Raw genomic sequence first — 25,044 nt, 5'->3', positions numbered from 1 at the left:
GAAGTCTCTGAAAGACGTCTTTTTAGGAGTTCTGTATGAAAAGGGCGAGGATAAGAGTCTGTAGCTAAAGAACAGGAGAGGGTACACAAGATCAAGAGGGTACTTCTGCTTGCTTTAAGCATGGGTCTCTTGCATCACTACCGCTGTGAAACAGGTCTCCCCCATAAGTACATGTCCTCAGCCTCTGTCCCAAAGTCTCTGAACCTACACATCAAACATGAGGCTGGAAAGGAGGAGCACAGGACTCATGAGACTTCTACTATCTTCCACTTTATACAAACACATAACAACACGGAGAGTCAGCCCATATGGTAATGGAATTAAAAAATGAAGACTACAATTGGCTATGTTAATACAACATAATATTAATATGCCAAAGAGTTGTAAGCAATTCTCAATAAAACAATGGCTGATAAGCTTCTAAATGCTTGGAGAGGAGACTTAGGGTCTTTAATTTTCCTTTTAATCAGAAACTAAGATGTGCACATGTATGCAAAGAACTGTCATAAAACATTACAAAATAGATGGCTCCATGACAAAAGTCTCCAAGTTTCACTCCTTGTTAATTACAACAGAAAAACATAAACAGATGTCAGGGGAGGTTCTTATTAGATAAGAAGAAAATGACTTTTGAAGCTTTCATTTCGTAGACTTCAAAGATCTTTTTCTATCAATTCTTCAATGAAAGATACACCATTCAGCATAATAATCAAAGTTTTCCTATTACTTGAGTTTATTTTCTATTATGTAATAAAAATATTATCATGCATTATGTTCAGCTTTATAAATAGAATTCATTACATTCTAACTGCTTAATATAAACTTCTTTCATAAGAAAGACAAAATTCCTTTAAAAATAGAGGTTTTATCACAAATCATGATTTTGAAATAACTATGTACTCTGCCTCAATTTGTAGTCATATCCTCATTGAATCTCAGACTCTTTTAATGCCTGCCTCATCTATCTCTGCAGTTTTACAAAATAAATAGAAATATCTGAGAACTAGTTATATATTTATACATAAATATATTAGACTTGGATGGCAAGATCAAAACAGTCAATCCTAAAGAAAATCAACCTTGAACATTCATTGGAAGGACTGATGCTGCAGCTGAAACTCCAATACTTTGGCCACCTGATGCAAAGAGCCAACTCATTGGAAAGGACCCTGATGCTCTTAAAGATTGAGGGCAGGAGGAGAAAGGGGCGACAGGATGAGTAGGTTAGACAGCATCACCAACTCACTGGATGTGAATCTGAGCAAATTCTGAGAGATAATGAAGGACAGGGGAGCCTGGCATGCTGCAGACCATGGGGTCGCAAGGAGTAGGACATGACTTAGCGACTGAGCAAAAAATATGCCAGTTAGAGCTCTATGTTAATACAGACAATCGTTCTTACCATTTGTATTTGTTTTGAAAAATAAGATAAATATTGAAGTGTTTAAATGGAGAAAACTTTCTGCCAGCGCTATGTAGATAAAGAAACAGAAAGCATAGCAGTGATCACAGACCCCAGGGATCTGAACTTGTGTTAGCAGAGAAAGGATACAGTACTGAACACACAGGACAATATGCATGTTTACTGCATAAAATGGGTGACTGCTGTGGTGCCTAATACATTATAACCAAAAAGTTAAGGCTGCTACGCTCTTAGCTACTATCCATATCAACATGTCCCCTAGGATAGAGTAATCCCATTAACTAAATGGAGTCACTTACGAATCTGAAACAATGCCTTCCGCTATTTCACAAACATGCACAAACAGGAGGGCAAATGTAAGGATCCATCTCAGGTTGTGTCCAGGAAAATGAAGCCATGTGTTGTGATGAATTTGTACCTTCGAGCTTTGACTCCCCCACCCTGAGAAAAAGAGGAAAAGGTAAAGAAATAATCAATTATAATCACGGAAATAATTTACATTGTGATATGCTTTGCGGGTGGGGGAGAGGGGGGTCCTGAAGCCTTATTTCTTTCTAGAGTAGCAACAGAAATCCTTCTCTATTTTTGTCATGCTAGAAAAAAAAAAAAAAAGAATAATTTCAAAGGATTTTTCCAAGCTTGCCTAAGTTGATACATCAACTTTGTTGTCTAGCTCAGGAATAACAAACTCTGGGTGACAACCTGGTTATTTCATGCTTATCACAATTCTTACTGACAGATCTCATTCATTCAAAAGAAAAATAGATTAGTGATGATGTTAATAAAAGCAATTAAAAGTCTCAAATCTTTTAAAAGATGGGATCTGTGGGATGCCTAGCCAAAAAAATAAAATGGCCACACTTGGTGACAAGATACAGGGACCACTGGCTGTGTGAACTCTTACCCACATGCATGTCATGGAACAAAAATGATAACCTACGACTCAGCTGGCACCATTCAACAATGCTGCTGATATTTTCTGAAAGAAAGCTAAAGCTTTGTCCATTGATGAGACTTTAAGGAGACTCAAGAACATTACAGGTTCACCCTTAGCTCTTCACTGAAGAAAAAAATTGTTACCAGGTTATATGTTAGAAAATTTTGTTGGTTTCTCCTCAAAAACAGCGTAATGCCAACTCATACATGACGTGCTAAGACAAGACCCTACTTGTGTCTCTTGTCACCATTGTTTTTTGTTTTTTTTTTCCTTCAATTTTTCAAATATAGAGAAGTCCCATAAACTTCAAGAATGAACAGGGTTGGGAGGGGTATGAGTGCTAAAAGTACTGAAAGAAGAAATATCTGTTTCTGGACAAAATGGACCCTGAGGCATTCTTTGAAAAGAAGACTGATTCACCTCTAAATTATTCTGAAAAGAACTTCATTATTTGAAAATTAGTTACATTTAACATATTCTACTGTAATTTATGCTATTAAACTCTTGCAGGCAGGCTCTGGCCTTCCTTGCATCACTGTAATTTTCCTTATACCTGATACTTCTTTGAGATTTTTTTTGTGATTTCTCACTAACCCAAATAGCCAACATTATAAATAGTCTCCATTTTTAGCCATTTCTCTTTGACAATGTTAGTTTCAATTCCATTGATTCAAATACCCTTTTGCAAGCTTCTGTGTTCCATGCTAGAGATGCGAACAACACTACCATAACAATTGCTCTTAGCTGGATGTCAAAACAGAATTATTAACCACAGAAATACAATAAAAAAGAATGCTCTACTTTGGGCCTAAGGGCATTCTTTTTTTCTAATGGAGAAGAAAAGAGTGGCTTTATTTCTTTGCCAGGCAAAGAGGGAACACAGTAGGCTAGGGCCTCAAAAATTGTGTCCAGAGGACATTCTTAATGTGTTACAAATTTGTCACCACACATTCAACAACAAGTGTATGGCCACTCTGGTCGCAATATATTTTATGTCTATGCATTTGTTTGCAGTGAATAATTACATACCAAGAGTTATGTTAGCCTCTACATAATGTATGTCATATAACTGAAACCCTTTGGTCACTGTTAGAATGCCAGGCTCATAGTAATCTCCATATTAAGATTTGTTCAATGAAGAAAAAGAAGCTTACAAATTATTTTTAAACCTTTCTTTAAAGCAGATCCTTAAATTATGCTGGATTTCTTAATCAGTCTGATCACTTCTCCATTATGAAAAAGGATAGGAAGAGAGGATGTGGGAAAAGTAAGTGGGTCAAGAAATGGTATTTATTCCATGAGCTTCCTTAAAGTGACTTTGGTAATGTCAATAGATGTTTGTTATAGTAGTCTGTGCATTTTTTAAATGTATTTTTATATATGAAAAAATATTTTATAATTTTAAAATGCTCTAAGGTCTATTTTGGTTGTTTTGGAAAAGTTACACAAATTATACATAATCGCTCTAAATAACTGGATTTTGTATGTATAAACATTCAAACTTTAAAATAGGCAAACTATATTGTTAACTTCTTGCTAAATAGTTTGCTCATGTACTCCTTTTACCTGAAACACACCCTACTTTTACATGCACTCTCTGTATCTTTCAAGTCCCCAAACATGTCTCTCTATGCATAGTCCCCACCAGCCTTGAGAATTAGTTGCTCCAGTGGGTTAAAGCTCAGGATAATTTGTTCCTGTATCCGTAAACGTGTTTACAAGGTGATACAGGCATTTCTTTTGACTTTTTGACCTACTGTCTCACTGGAAAACTCCTGCGACTATTCCAGGCAGGTACTGTGTTTTACCCATTTTCCATTCTCTTCACCCAGCACAAAGAAAGCAGTCAACAAATATTTTTGATCTATCTCAAATAATTTTTTCCCCTCTTTTTAGAAACTGCTGCTACTGAAAGTCCATTTCTAAGAAGGCTTGTGGGGACTTCCCTGGCTGTCCAGTGGCTAAAATTCTGGGCTTCCAGTGCAGGGACCCTGAGTTAGATCCTCAGTCAGTGAACTAAGATCCCACATGCCTCATGGTTAAAAAAAATAAATAGAATAAAAAATAATAATTTTGTTATTTGTCTATAGAATTTTGTTCTTCTTTAGTCGCTAAGCCATGTCCGACTCGTTGCAACTCCATGGACTGTAGCCCACCAGGCTCCTCTGTCCATGGCATTTCCCAGACAAGAATACTGGAGTGGGTTGCCATTTCCTCTCCAGGAGATCTTCCCCACCCAGGGAATGAACCCAAGTCTCCTACATTGACAGGCAGGAGCAAACTGGGAAGCTTACCTATAGAATATCAAGAGCCAAAAACAAAAGTAATTGGAAAACAGAAAATATAATACTTGCTCATTCTTTTCCTACAAACTTACATGCTAGTTCTCACACTGGAGAAGCTACAGCAACGTTATACCTAATCTCAAGCCATTAAAAAGACTCTTCTTGTAACCACTAGGTGATGAGCTGTAGGACAGTAGGTTACTTACCAATGAACAATATTGGGAAAGTGATAAACAGCAGGAAGACATGAGGAACCAGGTTGAGGGCATCCACAAAGCAGGGATTTTGTAACACACCATCATAGATATTATAGGAAGAAATGTTGTTACCGCAGAATGAAAGGCTCATTTCTTCTTATATAGTTCACTCTAAAAGGGAGAGAAAGGAAGAAAAGCCTCTTACTACAAAATTCTCCCTCATTAAATTATAGCCTTGGTGGTGGCTAAGTCGCTAAAGTCGCTAAGTTTAGTTTAGTCGCTAAGTCGTGTCCAACTCTTGTGATCTCATGGACTGTGGCCCACCAGGCTCCTCTGTCTATGGGATTTTCCAGGCAAGAATACTGGAATGGGTTGCCATTTCCTTCTCCAGGGGATCTTTTGGACTCAGGAATCGAACCCAGGTCTACTGCATTGCAGGCAGACTCCTGCATTGCAGGCAGATTCTTTACCAACTGAGCTATGAGGGATATAGCCTTAAAGAAGTATTATTTCATAAAAACAACCCCCTTTATCTTTGTAACTGAAGAAATAGGAAACTTTTATGGTCAAAGTTTGAGAGTTACTAAGAAAGGCCTTATACATCCCATAAGGTCCACTTGTCAATAGTTTTTTTCCTGATTAAAATATTCCATTTTAATTTGGAAAATACATTGTAATTGATATCTACCAACAGTGCTACCTCCAAGGAGTGTTTGTCTAAATAAATTATCAAGAACCAAAAATGGTTGTTTATCCAGAAAAAAGAGGGGGAAGATGAAACTGACTGAAAAGTCAAAACGCTATAATATCAAATCCTTTCCCACAGTCATTCATTGAAAATGCTTTCACAAACAACTTCAGCTGAACACAATTTACTGTAACATTTCATTCACTGCAGGAAATAGTAATACCAAGGGAGCAATGTGGAGGCCACCAGCATACAGCCTTTCTCTGAACAACAGTAATATCAAGTGTTTAAGACCAATTAAATATAATTCAAATGACAAGATAATGAAACAACACAGCCCCCAGAATCAGACAATATTTTTACATGAAACACACACTACTCAAGTTTGGAAACAAAGGATGCCTTTTTATTGGAAGGCTGTATTCCATCAGAGGAGAGGTGGACAAGCTGGGGGAAGAAGCAAAGGTCTTCTTAGCCGTCGTGGGAGATCCACCAAGCTACTCCAGCTTGGTGGAGATGAGAGGCGTGACAAACTCTGACTTAAATTTTAAATGAATTCTTACAGTTGTGTTGAAACAGATAGTCTAAAAAGCAAGGGTCTATTTCATCAAAAAAAACCTATTGTAAAATGCCAAGAGTTTTAGCATTCAGAAAACTTCTTTATAATGCCTACCCTTTATTTGTCGCTATTGTTGTTTAGTCGCTTAGTCATGTCTGACTCGTGGTGACCCCATGGACTGCAGCACACCATGGACAGAGCAGTCCCCCGCATGGACTGCAGCACTATTTATTTAGCACCTACTAAATTCTGCGAACTTTGCATACACCATTTAAGCCCTCAGAACAATGAAGCAATATCTGTGGAGCTCTTCGAATTTTATAGATGATGATCTGGGTGTTCAGATGGGTTCAGTAACTTCCCAACCAGTAGAGTAGCCAGAAGTCACACCCACATGTGTCTGACTATAAACCATGTTCATTCCACTCCATCATATAGCTCCCGATTTGTATTTTTTAAAGAAACTTCTTATCTATTCATATTAAAATAAGTAGTATTTTATGATTTCAACCTCCCTGGACTTTGTTTCTTTTCCATAATTATGTCACCCTGGATTCTGAATTAGATTATTCAAGGTTGGCAACGATTTGGATAACTAAAGTAGCACCTCTTTCTCTCTTTCCTTTCATTCATAATTGATCTAGCAATGGTCATGAATCATATAGCTTCCTAGAAAAAAACAAAGGGTGGTACACAGAAAAGATAGGCAACAGTAGGCAAACTATTGGAGAAATCAAATTTTAAACAAAATTTTTATAAAACATATGAATAGAACTAGTTAGAAAGTCTGTGTGTTGACAGTCTGTCAATGGTCATATGGAATTCTTCTCATACATTATTTCTGGTAATACTTTTTTATACACTCTCTAGTTGAGACTTTTTTTCAACTTTTTAAAAAAAAATGTTATATTAAAAAAAAAAAACCTCAAGATCAGCTTATACACTTGCCAAATCCTTACCAACTGTTAAGATTCGAAGCTTAATAAGAGAATCAAAAGGACTTGAGCTTTTTAAACTATCAATAAAATGGTAGGTCTGAGTTTTATAATTATATGTTAGATATTTCTGATAAAAATAGAGGAAACAGAAACTGAAAAAAATAGCTTGCAATGGAATTTTTAAAACTATTTCCTTTACTTAATAGAAATGATAAAAGGAAACTTTAAGCTCACTTAATTGAAAGGCATGCGTAAACTGTTTCCTAGAACTAACTGGGAAATTCTTTTTGCTTTATTTTTTTCTTTGCTTACTTTTTTTTTCTTGTTGCATGTGCATGCTCAGTCGTGTCTGACTCTTGTGACCCCATGAACTGTAGCCCACCAGGCTCCTCTGTTCATGGGATTTCCCAGGCAAGAATACTAGAATAGGTTGCCATTTCTTTCTCCAGGGGATCTTCCTGACCCAAGAATCGAATCTCCTGCATCTCCTGCACTGCAAGAGGATTCTTTACCTCTTGAGCCATTGGGGTTTCCCATTTTTCTTAAACTAGTTTTATAATGTTATTGAAAGTTATAGTATTTCAGTGCTATATTCAATGCTAAGACTTGATATTTCATCATGATCATTAAGGCAGCTGCTAAAACATAATCTGAATTTGCAAAACATATATATATATATATATATATACTTAATTAGCTTAGCACTGCCTGCCTGTTGTCTAATCAACCCTGAAACCTACCAATTAAGTAACCTCTGGATAAATCTGTGTAACTGTGGAAAGAAAATATCAGAGAAGCACAATAACCTGAAAAAATCCAAGAACATATTTAGCGATGCACATGATGTCTGGGACTTCGGGCATGAATTAAGTGTAAAAATATTTATTGATGCTGACCATGCCCTGAGCACCAGGAATTCAACAGTGCCCATGGCAGAAACAGTCCCTATGGTCTTAGGCTGTATAAATCAGACTAGACAAAACCCAAATGGTCTCAGTATAACGTAAAGGTTATGATTCAAAAGACTGGGAAATACATAATAATAATACATCATCTCATTAAAGTGCATATGGGTAGAGGAAAAACTTTAGAATGATGTTTTTCTTCTGCCATAATCTTAAACCTCACATTTCCCCTTGGCTCCCAACCTGCTCACTGTCTCTCTCGGCATCTCTCCTTTTGCTTTTTCTTCTGCCTCTTCTTTCATCCTCTTCCCCTTACCCTTTAGTCCCCTCTCCTCCAGACACCTAGCCTGCACGTGGCACACTCTTAACAGCCAACTGTTCTTACAACTCAACATGAATAAAGACAGGGAAAAAGTAAACTTATTCTAGACCTGTTGACATTATTTGTGTTCACCTGAGGCATTTTATTCAATCAGGATTTTTAAACTAATTCTTAAATCTCCAACTGTCATTCAGGGTTTCCCTCCAGGAACCCAGGTTAAGTTGGGGATACTTTGGGAAGGTATAAATTGCTGCTCTCCCCAGATAAATCACGTGACACCCTCCAGCCCCGCCCCTTCCAGCTTTCTAGTTCAGCCAACACTGACAGGCCCCAGCATCAAAGAGGAGAGAGAGGGAAGCAGGCCAGAGAAGAAGACAGGACATTCTTCTCCCCACAAACATAAATCCACAGAAGGACGTTCAACTGTTTATGACAGTTGATAGGGTTGGAGAATTTGACCGAGTGAACTTGAAACAAACACCAAAAGTGAAACTCTGATTACAATAATGGTCTGTAGAACAGAACTTTCTACAGGTCTTGGTGACCAAATTTATGATTTCATGGATACTACCCTCAGTGTTCTGAGGCCTTGAAATGCATCTTATAAAGTTCCACACCCTCAGGACTGAAAACTTTTGGATGCAGTTGATGAATATAAAGTAAAGTGAAAACTAGCACTCTTCACTGTTCACCCAGCAAACAGCATCAGTTCTGACAGAAGAGTAATCACAGAGAATTTAACAAGCTGGGAACCCCTGAAGAAAGCACACTACATGCAATATAAAAGCTTTCATTCTTACACACAAAATAACTCATCCTTTACCTATTCAGAGATTAACCAAATTACACTGTGAGACAGAAACACGACATTTCAAAGAACTCATTCAGGGCTTTATCATCATCTCAGGTATGCTCAGGATCGGATCACTTAGGAAAACCAATGTTAATATTTAATAATAAGTTATTTGAAGTTATTCAGTCCATGATTTATAAAACATGAATGAAAAGATATTGGTCTATTTATCTATGAACTACAGAATCAAGCAGGAAATCATTAGCAAAAAGGACAGACATCTGATTAAGTGTCTGATCTCAACGCACCCATCAAAGTTCTGTTGCACACCAAAAGAAATGTTGGAGATACTAAGTAGATAAGATTCCTTACACAGACACTCCAGTGACTTTTTTTTTAAATCCCAATCTGTAGAAATAAAGCAACAAATAGATACCTTGGGCAATGGCTTGACGTTGCTTCAAACCCCCACTGGTGCACTTGCTTTACCTTCAAAACACCAGCTTCCTACTCTGTCTTTAAGTATAAATTTCAAAGCCGGACCGCAGAACTCCTACAAAGCAAAGAAGGACAGAAATTAAGCAGAAAGTTATTTCGTGAACAAGACGGGGAAATATCTAAAAGGAAAAACAAAACATAATCGTATTAACTCCTCGCACTCTATCCACTTGGTTTAAGCAGGAGCCGGCCAGAGTTTTGTTAAGTCCAGCTGGAAACCTGATCCCCACGCCCTCTCTTCCCCAGGGCTGGGGCCCGGTCGCTTCGATCCTAGAAATAGCGACGGCGAAGCGCTGCGAGAGCACGCGGGAGCCTTCCGCTTGCTGTTAGATCAAGATCGACAACTGAGGGTTATCCTTGAAACTCCTGAAATGCGATTTATGAAAAAGACACGGACTCACTCACCCCGAAGCCAGCGCTTTCCTTCCCCCGGCCGAAGCGCGCCGGGCGCCGAGCGGATTATTTTTAGGGCGGTGGGTGATCAGCTGCTGCCTCCTATCGAGTTTCTGGATTGCACACGCTGCTCTGGGCTGGGGCGGACGCGGCCACTCCGAGGCAGGAAACTGAGCTGAAGCCCCGAGCGCAATGCCTGGGACTGGAGACCCTCCCCACCCCCGCTCGGCCCAGCCGCCCGCGCCCGAGCCACAAACTTGGGGCGCGCCTGACAAGGACTTTACGAGTGATGTGCGCCCCCCGCAACTCATTAGACACTGAAACTTACAACCTGCGATTCCGTTATCCCCAGATAACGGGGGTGGGGGGAATCACTAACCTTAGTATACCCAAGGTCACTTGCACTTGTAATTTCCCCACCCCCCTAGGCTCTGCGTGTGCCCTTTTAGCAACCACGTAAGGAAGCGGATTTGGGGGTTTCACTATTTCCCCTCCTGAGCCGATCGGGGAAAATGAAGGGCTCATTTCACCCGGAGCAGCCGGCTGCCGGGCTGGATTCGTGCTCTGCGAATGTCTCGCCTTGCGAGGCGGGCTCCAGCTGAATAATTAGGGAGACTTGGTGTTCTGTGCTCGGCACCGCGCTCCCAAAAAGGGACCCTTAACACTTGCCCCCCGAAACTGGGGCTTTTTCTTCCACTCTTTTACAGTTACCCTCACTCTTGCCCTCCCTCCCCCAGAGAGATCGCAAAGTCTCAAGGCGATCACGTGTTTAAAATACACTCACCCCACAAGATCTAACCCCCCCACTTCTTGATGCAAGCGATAAACTTTGTCCCAGGCAACTATTGTAATTAACACTCGCTTTTATCAGGGGTCATCGCGCTGTCAACTTGAAATAACCATTGTTTTCGTCAACTGTTTTGATCTGATAAAGGATGGTCAGCCTGGGTGGGAGGTGGTGGGTGTGGGGGAGGGAACTGGGGCCTCCAGGGCTCGGTGCGCGACCCCCGAGGGGCAGAGCTCCAGGGCTGCGGGCAGCTGGTGCTGGTCCCCAGACCCGAACCCCAAACCCTGGCGACCGCTCCGACTCTGGAGCAGAGCGTCCTCTTTCCTGCCAGCCCCGGGCTTTCCCTCCGGGCGCCTCCGCTCGGAAGGTCGTTGCATCCCCTAGTGAGGCCTGGCCTCCGCCAGCGATTGAATCTGGAAGCTGCGGCCGCTAGGAGTCTGCGAGAACTCGAGGGGCGGCGCCCGGGAGGGCTCCAGAGACTCCGGTCCCGCGGACTTTGAAAGCTCGGCTAGCTCAGCCTGAAGCTGTTAGCCCAGACGCAGGAGCAGGGAGAGAGCGCGCTTCCAGGATGGGATCCGGGGAGTGTGGCTGGAACCCAGGGACCCCGTCAACAAGCCGCTAGAGGGACCAGAGGCTCCCAGCGCATCTAGGGAGAGCGAATTGGAATTGAGGGGTGCAGATAGTCCCAAGAGGCAGACTCTTGAGTGTGACCACACAAAATCAAGTTGACTATCTATATATAGAGAGACAGCAAGATCAAACCAGTCACTCCTAAAGGAAATCAACGCTGAATACTCATTGAGGGGACTGATGCTGAAGCTCCAGTACCTTGGCCACGTGATGCAAACAGCCAACTGATTAGAAAAGATTCTGATGCTGGGAAAGATTGAAGGCAAAAGGAGAAGAGGGAGACAGAGAATGAGTTGTTGGATAACATTTCTGATTCAATGTACATGAATATGGACAAATTTCAGAAGTTAGTGAGGGACAGGGAGGTCTGGCGTGCTGTAGTCCGTGGGATTGCAAAGTGTTGGACACGACTTAGCGACTAAACAACAAATATATATATATATATATATATATATATATATGCATGCTCACGCTAAGTTACTTCAGTCATGTCCGAGTCTTTGCCACCCTATGGACTGTAGCCCACTGTGGTTCCTCTGTCCGTGTGATTCTCCAGGCAATAATACTGGAGTGGGTGGCCATGCCCTCCTTCAGGGGATTTTCCCCACCCAGGGATCGAACCCACATTTCTTATGTCTTCTGCATTAGCAGGTAGGTTCTTTACCGCTAGTGCCACCTGGGAAGCCCTTCCCCATCTCACTGCTGCTGCCTTAATTCATGATCTTCATGTCTCTTGCTAAGACTATTTTGATACCTGCAAACTGGTGATTCTGTGGCTGAACTGTCCTCCTCATTTTCTACCACATTTTCCAGAATTATCTTTGTAAAGATCTAATCATGGCCTTCCTTCCCAATCTCTCAAAGTGCGGTCCACTAATGACCTGAACCAGAATTTGAAAGCATCAATTTTTTGGCGCTCAGGCTTCTTTATGGTCCAACTCCCACATCCATACATGACTACTAGAAAAACCGTAGCTTTGACTATACAGGCCTTTGTCACCAAAGTCATGTCTCTACTTTTTAATACTTTGTCTAGGTTTCTAAATCAAAAGCCATAAGAACAGTGAATTCTTTGGGTCAGAAACCAATCACTAGTTTCAGTGAAAATATTATTTCCTGAAAGCTGCTGGCCTCTCACAGTTTTGGAAGCTCACAGCTCAGTAGGGAAGTTATACTGCTGTGTCTGCTTCAGTAAACCTTATCAGGGCTTGTTTCTCTTATGCTTCTCCAGCTTTCCATACTTACTCGCCAAGCTTTTCCTTAGAGTCATCCTCAAAATTTAAGGGAAGTGAATGTATACCTTCATAGACCTGGCAGTTTAATCCAAAGAGGTCCCCCACAAAGTCAAAATTTCTTGTAATCTTAATCTTGCGACTTAAAAATGTATAAAATTTTGCATTTTATTCTGCAATCCCCACCACCACCAAGAGCCATATCCATTTTCTAAATCAGTTGTTATTGTTTTTGTTGTTCAGTCGCTAAGAGTGTCGTCCAATTCCTTGCAATTCCATGGAATGCAGCGCAGCAGGCTCCTCTGTCTTACACCATCTCCCAGAGTTTGCTCAAACTTATGTCCATTGAGTCAATGATGCTATCCAACTGTCTAGTCCTCTATCATCCCCTTCTCCTCCTGCCTTCAGTCTTTCCCAGCATCAGGGTCTTTTCCAGAAAGTCAGCTCTTCTCATCAGGTGGCCGAAGTACTGGAGCTTTAGCTTCAGGATTGTCCTTCAGAATATTCAGGACTGATTGCCTTTAGGATTGACTGGTTTGACTTCCTTGCAGTCCAAGGGACTTTCTAGAGTCTTCTCCAGTACCACAGTTCAAAAGCATCAATTCTTTGGTGCTCAGCCTTCTTTATGATCCAACTCTCACATCTGTACATGACTACTGGAAAAACCATACCTTTGACTATGCAGAACTTTGTTTACAAACTGATGTCTCTGCTTTCTAAATCAGTATTGCCCAGCAAACAGCATTCTGCCTGAATGCAAATACTTGTTGAGTGACTAAGTAATGTATCCAAATTGACATTAATGGGGTGGTGGGTAGGGGTAGTAAGTGTATCTTCAAGCAAAATCCATGCCTTAAGTATATGTTCCATGATTGCTCTGTGGTGTCAAGTGTTGAATGCACATATCCCCATTTTAGAAACATGGTGGTAAAGTGGCCTCACAGCTAATTGTTTACCAGGATAACTTCCAGAAAATAGCTCTAGTAATTTTTTTTGGCCATGCTGCATGGTGCATATAAGATCTCAGCTCCCCTAACCAGGGATGAAACCCATGCCCCCTGTAGGGGAAGTTTGGAGTTTTAACCAGTAGACCGCCCAGGAAGTCCCCAGAAAATATTTCTAAAAGCAGATAATAATGCTGAGTCATCGTACCAAAATACCCTTTTAGGCTACTAGTAATTATAATTCCAGTTGAGCTATTTCAAATCTTGGAAGATGATGCTGTGAGAGTCTGCACTCAATATGCCAGCAAATTTGGAAAACTCAGCAGTGGCCACAGGACTGGAAAAGGTCAGTTTTCACTCCAATCCCAAAGAAAGGCAATGCCAAAGAATGCTCAAACTACCGCACAATTGCACTCATCTCACAGGCTGCTAAAGTAATGCTCAAAATTCTCCTAGTCAGGCTTCAGCAATATATGAACCATGAACTTCCAGATGTTCAAGCTGGTTTTAGAAAAGGCAGAGGAAGAGATCAAATTGCCAACATCCACTGGATCATCGAAAAAGCAAGAGAGTTCCAAAAAAACATCTATTTCTGCTTTATTGACTATGCCAAAGCCTTTGACTGTGTGGATCACAATAAACTGTGGGAAATTCTGAAAGAGATGGGAATAGCAGACCACCTGACCTGCCTCTTGAGAAACCTATATGCAGATCAGGAAGCAACAGACTGGTTCCAGATAGGAAAAGGAGTACATCAAAGCTGTATATTATCACCCTGTTTATTTAACTTATATTCAGAGCACATCATGAGAAACGCTGGACTGGAGGAAGCACAAGCTGGAATCAAGATTGCCAAGAGATATATCAATAACCTCAGATATGCAGATGACACCACCCTTCTGGCAGAAAGCGAAGAAGAACTGAAGAGCTTCTTGATGAAAGTGAAAGAGGAGAGTTAAAAAGTTGGCTTAAAGCTCAACATTCAGAAAACAAAGATCATGGCATCCTGTCCCATCACTTCATGGCAAATAGATGGGGAAACAGTGGAAACAGTGGCTGGTTTTATTTTTCTGGGCTCCAAAATCACTGCAGATGGTGATTGTAGCCATGATAAAAGACGCTTACTCCTTGGAAGGAAAGTTATGACCAACCTAGACAGCATATTAAAAAGCAGAGACATTACTTTGCCAACAAAGGTCCATCTAGTCAAGGCTATGGTTTTTCCAGTAGTCATGTATGGATGTGAGAGTTGGACTATAAAGAAAGCTGAGCACTGAAGAATTGATGCTTTTGAACTGTGGTGTTGGAGAAGACTCTTGAGAGTCCCTTGGGCTACAAGGAGATCCAACCAGTCCATCGTAAAGAAGATCAGTCCTGGGTGTTCATTGGAAGGACTGATGTTGAAGCTGAAACTCCAATACTTTGGCTGCCTTATGCAAAGAACTGACTCATTGGAAAAGACCCTGACGCTGGGAAAGATTGAGGGCAGGAGAAGGGGACACAGAGGATGAGATGGTTGGATGGCGTCACCGACTCAATGGAATTGGATTTGGGTGGACTCCGGGAGTTGGTGATGGACAGGGAGGCCTGGCGTGCTGCAGTTCATGGGGTCGCAAAGAGTCGGACACAACTGAGCGACTGAACTGGACTGAGCTGAACTGAACTGAATACAATTTAACTTTCATTTTCATTTCCTTATTCAGTTCACCATGGAAAAATGAAATTACTATTCAAACTGTCAAATCCACACTTTCTATTCCCCAGGTGGTTTGTTAGTGCTTCTCTTCTTTCTGCCAATTGTCAGCGCTTTCTCTGTCCAGTCTTTTTGAAGTAGAAAGCTGAAAAAAAAAATCGTCTTTATAACTTAGATAAGAGTAGAAAATATTGGGAAATAATACAATAATGCAGATAATTTGAATAGAGAAGGAGTTTAAGGGGACAATAGAAAATCTCTCTGCGCTGCCTTGGAAGGCACAAAAATTCACTCCTTTATTCATGAGAAGTAACAACAGTGACAGGTAATTTGAGCAATTGCTATGTGCCAGGCACTACACTAAGCATCTTATTCAACCTCACTACTATTATATCAGCTGAGTATATCACAATCCCTTATCTATTGAAGAAGCGAAAGAAAAGATAATAAATGTATTTCTTGCCACTCCCACCAACAACTTATTGGTACTGGGTATATAACTAGGATTTGACTAGCACAGAGAACACTGCAAAGTAGAAATAAGTAAATAAGCAAATGTAACATGCTCACTTCACAATTCCTTAAGGGTTAGACTTAATTTTGGAGGGCTACAGGGGAAACCAAGATACTAGACAGAAAACTTATCTCTGTATCTTTAGGACTTGATAAAATCTAAGCTTTTTTTCTATTAGAGTGAACTACAGGCATAATCAAAAGGTAAACTCTGGTGGCTCAGGCAGTAAAGAAGCCACCTGCAATGTGGGAGACCTGGGTTTAATCCCTGGGTTGGGAAGATCCCTTGGAGGAGGGCATGACAACCCACTCCAGGATTCTTGCCTGGAAATTCCCACGGACGGAGGAGGCTGGCGGGCTACAGTCCATGAGGTCGCAAAGAGTCAGACACAACTGAGTGACTAAGCACAGTAGGCATAATCAAAATGTAAACTTTCTGTAGAATATTCCTTCTTTTTCGCCAAACTCACCCCATCTCCCAATTCTCTCTTAAATTGCTTCAATAACTCAGATTTAAAGCATTGGTGGGATCTTGCATCCTCATAAAGTTATTAAATCACTTAAGTTATGCTTAGCAATGACTTTCCTGACTCTTTTCCTTTCTTTCGGCCTCCTTTGTATCTTAGAGTCTCATTAGTTAGTACATCAACCACTCAAGGCTTAAGACTTAATTATGGCCTCTCACACCCTAAAGCATTTTACACATGCATAGTATATGAACCTTCCTACAGGGCACCTTCAATTATAGAATAACCACACTCCCAAATCTCTCATGACTCACTCTGTCATTTAAGGTCCTTGCAAAGCTTGCCTCATCCTCCCTAATCCCTTGTTTTCCAACCAAACTCTAACTACACATAGCTGCAGTACACCCCCTGCTCTGACCACCTCAAAACCCTTACTTTTGCTTATCCAACTGCCAAATGATCTCTTTGATCCTTTTCCCTCTTTGAATTCTAACCTGTGTTCCGAATGCCTTCATATTTTGCATCACTCCCCTGTGGATCGAGTACAGTGACTGCGGCATAGTAGATGTGAAATGGATTGCTACAGCCCTTTCTCTCTGAAACTGCAGTCATGGCGCCACTCCAGTGTGGCTCTGCAGTGTCCCCCCACCCCCTGCACACACACAGCATGGGCTCTGCTTCCAGTCACAGCACTCCTCCCCAGATCAAGCTGGCCTCGAGGCAGCAGCCTTTGTGTCTCCTGCTACTTCCCTTCTCCCTTCAATTGCAAAGTGTACATGATCCAGAAGACATGAGAAAAGGCCAATGGACTCTAACCAAACACTTGTTTTTTTCAGGCCCACCTGGTTTTATTGTGCTTTGCCTTATTGCACTTCGCAGATGTTTTTTTACGAACTGACGGTTTGTGGCAACCCTGAGCTGTAGGATGATGGTTAGCATTTTTCCCCCCATTTTTATCCATATTTTATTTTTCCCTATTCCCATCACATCTATAGTTACCAAAAGCAGTCAACTGTACAAGATCAATTTAATGGGAAACAAACTTGTTTACAAAAGCATGTGCTGATTCACAGAAGAAAACACTGCTCTTACTTGGGGCTCAATCTAGAAAGTACAAGTTCTAGTAAGTCAGCTTTTAAATGTGTTAATTTGGATGGTTAGCCTTTTTTAACAATAAAGTATCTTTTAAATTTTTTTGAAGTATAGTTGATTTGCAATGTTGTGCTAGTTTCAGGTGTATATCATGTGTGTGTGTACATATGTGTGTGCGCGCACACATGTATGCATACACATGTGTATACACACATATGTATACACATGTGTACACATATATACTTGTATACACAAATGTATATGCATGTGCATATACATATATGTACATGCATGTTTGTACATATGTGTATACACACATGTGTGTGTGTGTATATATATACTTTCTCAGATTCTTTTTCCTTATGTGCATTTATGCTCGGTCACTCAGTTGTGTCCGATTCTTTGTGACCCCATTAGTATAGTTCCCTATGCTATATGGCAGGTCCTTGTTGGTTATCTATCTTATAGATAGTTTGTACTTGTCAATTGCAACCTCTTAATTTATCCTTTCCCTTCCTTTTCCCCTTTGGTAACCATAAGCTTATTCTCTATGTCTGTGACTCAATTTATGTTTTGTAAATAAGTTAATTTGTATCTTTTTTTTTGTTCCCACTACCTCATAGCAGGCTTCATGGGCATCTTGATACTCTCCTGTCCTAAAGTCTTTATAAAATGAAAGCAGGGATTCATGAGGGAAGAATTACAGAGGTTAAGAGTGGTGAGCTGTGTTCTCGGAGAGTTATCAGTGAGGACTCTTGCAGGTAAGAGCCCAACAGGATTTTGAAGCCAGTGTGTTGTTTATAAAACAATGAGTTTTGTTCTGAATCATGCTATAGTTACATGAGTTGAGCAGTAGAAACCAGAGAACCATCTTCCCAGGGGTGGTTTGTAGGAATAAAGGCTATTCATAATGTTTATACAAAAGTAAAAGCATGAGTAAGATCTTTATCTCCATAACTATGTCTTGCAAATCTGGAAATACAGACTCAGACACGTGCATGTAATACTGAATATTCACACGCTCCTATTGAGGATGCGAATACAGACGAACTTCCTTAGGAAATACTATAAAAGGATAAAAGGTTAGAGTAAAAAAAAAAATCCAGTGTTGTTCCTGGAATAGCAGATCACAGAGGCTAATCTGGGAAACAGGTCCTGGGGGCATTTAATAAAGTCAGATAAGCACTGAGATTACATTGGCCCAGTCATGTAATAAAGATTTTTTATTCTTTTGCAAACGTGAACCATTTAGAGAGTGCATTTCCCTTTTTTATGATTCATTTAGGGGGGGAAAAAAGATATCTGTCTTAAGCAAAAGAACAGTCCAGTTCATTAGAGCTTGATGAAAATGAAGTTCTGAAAATCCACAGTTGATATGCCTGGTTCCACCAGCCCTCAGAGCATTCACTTCTTGAAATGAAGAGAATGAAGACTTGGATTAATTTATTCTGTCAATAAATATTTACTGGTGGTCTACTATGCATCTCACATGTGGCAGGAGAAAATATCACTAAATAAGATAGACATGCCTTTTGTCTTTCTAGAAGTTTAAGTCTAGCAAGGAAGAAAGCCATTAAATAAGAAGAAACATTGTTAAAGATAAAACTGTCCTAAGTGCTACAAACAGAATATACAAAGTATGTTGACAGCTTGTTATTGCCAGACCAGACCTAGCCAGGGGAATTTCCCCATGGAAATGACATTTCAGCTGTAGCATGGAGAATGAGAAGGAGTAAGTCAGGCACAGAGGAAGAGAGGTCAGGGAGAATAATCATGTTTTAAGTCAGGAGAATATGTACAACTGCTATATTTTAAATGGATAACCAACAAGGACCTACTGTATAGCAGTGGGAACTCTGCTCAATATTTTGTAAAAACTTAAACAGGGAAAGAATTTAAAAAAGAATAGATGTATATGTATAGTTGAATCACTTTGTTGTATACCTGAAGCTAACACAATATTGTCAGTCGAATATACTCCGATATAAAATAATTTAAAAAACAAAAACAAACCTGGAGAAAATGTGTAAAAGCCCTGTGGTGGAAAGGACTGCATGCCTTTGAGGCACTAACAAGGCCAGTGGCTAAAGTGTGGTAAAGGCAAAGAAGGGTCAGAGATGACAGATGGGCAAGGCCTGGGAAGGTCATAATAAAGATCTTGAATTTTATTCTAATTTCAGTAGGAAATCAACCAGCAGATGAACATTTAAGTGATTTCTTTTCTTTTTTTTTTTTTCTATTTTATATAAACCCATATAGAGATCTTTTGTACTCATCTACTTTCTTGTGTTGGATTATTTTTTCTATACATTACTAAGAATAAGCTTACTGATTTAAGTGGTAGAAATATCTTCATTTCTTATACCATATTTTAATATATTTAATATATAATATATATATAATATATTTAATATATTATAGTTGTTATTGTTTAGTCATGTCCAGCTCTTTGTGACTCCATGAATTGTAGTCCACGAGAGTCCCTTGGACTGCAAGGAGATCCAACCAGCCCATCCTAAAGGAGATCAGTCCTGGGTGTTCACTGGAAGGATTGATGTTGAAGCTGAAACTCCAATACTTTGGCCACCTGATGTGAAGAGCTAACTCATTTGAAAAGACGCTGATGCTGGGAAAGATTGAGGACAGAAGGAGAAGGGGATGACAGAAGATGAGTTGGTTGGATGGCATCACTGACTCAATGGACATGGGTTTGGGTGGACTCTGGGAGTTGGTGATGGACAGGGGGCCTGGCGTGCTGCGGTTCATGGGGTCCCAAAGAGTCAGACACAACTGAGCAACTGAACTGAACTGAACTGAACTGAGGCTCCTCTGTTCATGGGCTTTTCCAGGCAAGAATACTGGAGTGAATTGCCGTCTCCTTCTCCAGGGGATCTTCCCAACCCAGAGATCAAACCTGTGTCTTCTGCATTGGCGGTGGATTCTTTACCACTGAGCCATCCCGGAAGTCACATATATATATATATATTTCTTTGGGGGAGGACAGTCCCAAGTATGTCTGGAGTCTCTAGGCTCTGTGGTCTTAAAATCTTAAGCAAGACTTTCATTTTAATGTTCTATTACACATTTTCAGTCGTCTTAGTGTTGTATAAAGAAGACTGGAAAGTCTAGAAGGAACAGTTCAGCCTTTTGGGGTATTTTTACACAAGATTAAAATAAGATAAAAGTGAAAGTCCTTGGCAAAGTGTAAAACACCATAAAATCATAAGATGTTAGTATTATTTAGTGTTTATTTATTATAAATACTCATTACATTGAAAAGATTATGTTCTCAAAACATAATATAGGAATACGTAAACATACTTAAACCAGGTTCAGTTTGTTTGGGAGTTTGCTGTATTTAGTATCTAGTCAAGATTTCATGGTTTTAAACTTGGCAAGGAAAGTGAAAAGCACAAAAGAAAAACTTACTTCAGTTGAAACATTTTCCATATTTCTCCTCTATCTCTCTCCCGAATTTTTGTTTCTATGGAAAAACATCAGGGAAAATATTTCAATTAATTATTTTAAAAGACAAAGAAGAAGCTAAATGGAGTGAGATCTCTCTTTTGAAATGCAATAAATAACCCAATGGGCAAAATTCACATCTGAAATCCAGCCTATTAATTATAAAGACCAAGAGCTAATTCCTCTCCACATTAGAAAACAAAACAATAACTTAGTCAAAGGATAGGAGGACAGTGAGAGCTACCCTTCCTGTTGGACTCTCTATAAAGCTGATACCGAGATGAATTGTGTGTGTGAATGATTTATTAACAAGTATAATACCTTAAAAGGAAACAGAAGGAGGTAGGATTTTGCAGGAGTTGCTGTCGGGTCATGTCACAGACACGGCAAAACTCTGCCAGTCCACTGGGGCTCTCTCGAGCAGTGACTGTCCAAAGCTAAGCCCTTGTACCACCTTGTAGCATCACTTTGCTCCATCACTGGCTGGAGGGGCACTCTGAGAAGTTGACCTCTGTTCAAACACTGAAGCACATCCCAAGGGAGCCAATTGCTGGAGACCATCAGTTCCTACATTCCTCGTGGCTGGGCAGCAGACCATTTGGAAGGGAGACTTGAGCAGCTCACTTCAGTGTCTACACAGATACACGGAAGAGCAGCAGAGCTTGAAAGACTAGCAAAGAGAAAGCAGAGATCATTCTTAAGATCATCACCTGTATTTCCTGAATCACAGCAGTCTGAATCCAAGAACAAGATTACAAAAACAACCTCTTTTTAAAGAAAAAGTTGTCTGTAATCCTGCTCGACATTGATGATGCTCAGACACTCATATCCGACTCTTTGTGACTCCATGGACCATAGCCCGTTAGGCTCCTCTGTCCATGGGATTCTCCAGGCAAGAATACTGGAGTGGGTGGCCAGTTGCTCCTCCAGGGGGCCTTCGCCAGCCAGGGATCAAACCGTCATCTCTTATGTCTCCTGCATTGGCAGGTGGATTCTTTACCACTAGCACCACCTGAAAAGCCCATCTATAATCCTACTTACCCCTCAAGAAATCTATCCTCCAGAAGATCTTCCCAAATAAATTTAAGAATATCCAGTGGGTGTCTTACATGAGCCCTAATGACATTCTGTTGACTGCCATGCGGGAACCTACTGTTTTTCTTAACTCCCAGTACAGATCCAAGAGAATGTGTTTAATTACACCTAAGTTAAGAAGAGCAACTATGCCATTTTTACCCATGGACAGCATGACTATCCAGATACTGTCCCACAAGAAGTATCCCTGATGATGCCAATTTGCCCAAGACCAAGAATTCTGATCTCGAGTCAGGGATTCTGATGTCTTATATGCAGGAGTGTGTGCGTGCTAAGTTCCTTCAGTTATGTCCGACTCTTTTGTGACTCCATGGACTGCAGCCCACCAGGCTCCTCTGTCCGTGGGATTCTCCCAGCAAGAATACTGGAGTGGGTTGCCGTGCCCTCCTCCAGGGGATTTTCCTGACCCAGGGATCAAACCCATGTCTCCTGCGGCTCCTGCATTGCAGGAGGTCCTTTACCGCTGAGTCACCAGAAGCCATAGGCAGGAGCAGAAGGCACTAAAACCAGCCCTTCACCATCAGCCATATCACCACCGCAGCCGCTGTCAGCACTGCTAACATTCTATCACCGTATCTCCAGTGTCGCCACTTCCAGAGGACCCAAGTTCTTATGGAATCTGTAGAAGTATAGCTTTTTGAGATCTTTCTTCCTTTTTCATTGCAGCTCCCTTACTCTGAGGCTGAGGAAGACTGGGCTGATTGATCATCCAAGTGCCAAATGCAAACACACTCTCTTCTGATAGTGACGTTAGATTTTGACCATTTTCACTCTTATTCATTTTCACTCTTACCTTAGGATTTTTGTTGTTGTTGTTGTTGTTGTTTTCCTTAGTAGGAAAAACAACTCCTGGTTGTGCAGTGCACTCCTAACCTTCCAGCCTTATGCAGCTATTCTTACACGTTAGGATGCAAGTTGAAATTCTCAGGGCATTTGCTTAAGAGTTTTCTGCAGTTATTAGAGCATGAAAAATTGCTAGAGCATAATCTCTGTAAGGGGGTTTCCTTGGTGGTTCAGACAGTAAAGAATCTGCCTGCAATACAGGAGATGCAGATTCGATCCCCAGGTCAGGAAGATCCCCTGGAGGAGGGCATGGCAACACACTCCAGTAGTCTTGCCTGGAGAATCCCATGGAGAGAGGAGCCTGGCGGGCTATAGTCCATGGGGTCACAAAAGAGTTGGACGCGACAGAACACGCATGCAATCTCTGTAAGAAATTGAAGACAACACTCATCTATGGCGTAAACAGAATTATTCTCAACGAATCTTTTTTCGGTCTTTATAAAAAGTCAAAAAACCCCTTCCAGCCAGAATGGTAGGTCTATCCAGGACGTCCATAGCCAGGATGGAGACAAGTCTGTTTGCCAAGCTGGGTAGAATCATGAGTAACCCTCCTCATAAATACTCTTAAGCTTTTATTTGACTTTTCTATGTGTTACACTAACACAAGCTGGAATGTTCTCAGCCCAACTACTTGCATTTGAGGAAATCAAAATAATGCTTAATACTTTGAAACCATAGCTGAAGAGGTCAGGTGCACTTGAATCATTTGTTAAAATATTTTCTTTCTGGAAACCTAAATGCTTCTCACACAGCTTTCCTTGGGCTGTTACCTTATAAGACAATATTAGGTGGGGCAAAACTAGAAGAGATAATATGATGTCAGTACTTTTAAGAAAGTGCTAAAGAAAAAGAAATCAGAATTCAAGACTTCAGTCTCATTCCTGTCAAACTGTCAACACACGGGGATTTTTCAGTTTCTTTGAGATAAAATGAAAACTAAGAAAAGTTGTATTTCAGTTGTTTCTCCAGCCAACTTGGTAACATATTATTTTCTAGGGAAAAAAAGTATAAAAAAGAGACTTTTTAAAGACTTTATAAAAATTAAGACTTTTTAATTAAAATAATTTTAACCAATTGTTTTCATGCTACAGAAATACAATACAATAGGCCATAGAGCACACAAATGCATCCACCCCCACTTCTGGTTATAGTGGCGACGTGTCCTTCCTGTTTATCCTTTTCAGGAATATCAACTTTTCCACATTTCAGTTCCTGGAACTCTTTGATCTCTATTTCCTCTCTCCAGTTTTTCTCCATCACTGAGCTTAACAGTTAGGACCCATTTAGGGTTCATTTAGGACTCCTAGTGTCCAAACTGAGACTAGCGGGGCAAGAATCTTACTGCCAGTTTGACTTTGAAGTTCTTTCCAAATAAAACTCATCTGAAAGAAAAGAGACAGAAGATCCAAAATTGAAGGATTAAATAAGCTGAAAAACCAAGAGACATGAAAAGAGCCCTTTCGTGGACACAGCCCCAAGTCTCTATCCAGACCAGAGTGGGAACATGTTTGGCCATCGACACGCAATTTGCTTTACTCCATAGAGTGAAAAACAGGAGCTCATTACTATGGTGCTAATGGCATTTAACGTGACACTCAATTTGCTTTACTCCATAGAGTGAAAACAGGAGCTCATTACTATGGTGCTAATGGCATTTAACGTGACACTCAGTTTGCTTTACTCCATAGAGTGCAAACGGGAGCTCATTACTATGGTGCTAATGGCATTCAACATTCTTTGGTTACAGTAACTCCTGGCCAAATGAATATCAAAAAACCTTTGGAGACAAAGGTGACAGCCAGTGACATCCACTATCATTTAAATGCAGGGCAAGCAACCTATTTTTGCTTCACAAGCACTATTACTTGCCAGTTCCAATCTTAATTCTTGACAAACAATTTATGTAACTTAGTGGATTTTGCCTATATACAAGCCGATCCCATATTTTAGTCCAGAGGAACACAATTCAAGTGCTTCTTGAATCTGTGTCTTCTGAGCTATAGTCCTCAGTTTGGCTTGAATAAAATTCTTTTCAGTTCTTAAAAAAATAAAATAAAATAAATGCAGGGCAAATTAGCCAAAGGATCATATACAGTTCAGGACTTGACACTTAATTCAAAGAACAGTTAATGCCACAAGTATGTGCTCATTAAAAAGCTGAGCATAACTGAAACTTTATGAAACTTCTGAACTGAAACTTCTGAAACTTCTGGTTAAGCCAAGAACATTCAAGTAAAAGGACTAAACTCAGCAAAGGGAAAAGATCTGCAATCAAGACAGTAACAAGATTCAGTTTGGTCAGAGTGTGGGTTGAGGATGGTGTGGGGAATAAAAAGGAGAAGAAG

The 25,044-nt window shown here is 40.5% G+C and overlaps 1 protein-coding gene across 3 annotated transcripts in view; it reads right to left on the bottom strand.

Annotated features, from left to right (window-relative positions):
- Positions 1-10,084, bottom strand: part of ABCC9 (ATP binding cassette subfamily C member 9) — a 148,540-nt gene extending 138,456 nt beyond the window's left edge. For 2 of the 3 annotated variants that reach the window (XM_065940510.1, XM_065940526.1), the window contains exons 1-4: positions 9,951-10,084; positions 9,484-9,600; positions 4,852-5,013; positions 1,723-1,864 (exon numbers count right to left, since the gene is read on the bottom strand). In XM_065940510.1, coding sequence (XP_065796582.1) covers positions 1,723-1,864; positions 4,852-4,993 — 284 coding nt within the window. In that variant the 5' untranslated portion in view covers positions 4,994-5,013; positions 9,484-9,600; positions 9,951-10,084. Of the gene's footprint in view, positions 1-1,722; positions 1,865-4,851; positions 5,014-9,483; positions 9,601-9,697; positions 9,826-9,950 lie in introns of those variants that run through there. The other variant, XM_065940518.1, reaches the window with a different exon arrangement.
- Positions 10,085-25,044: the final 14,960 nt, after the last annotated feature.

This window comes from Muntiacus reevesi, chromosome 1 (assembly GCF_963930625.1).
Source record: "Muntiacus reevesi chromosome 1, mMunRee1.1, whole genome shotgun sequence".
NCBI lineage: Eukaryota > Metazoa > Chordata > Mammalia > Artiodactyla > Cervidae > Muntiacus > Muntiacus reevesi.
Note: the sequence above shows the minus strand (reverse complement) of the source record. Positions and strands in the feature narration are given on the sequence as shown.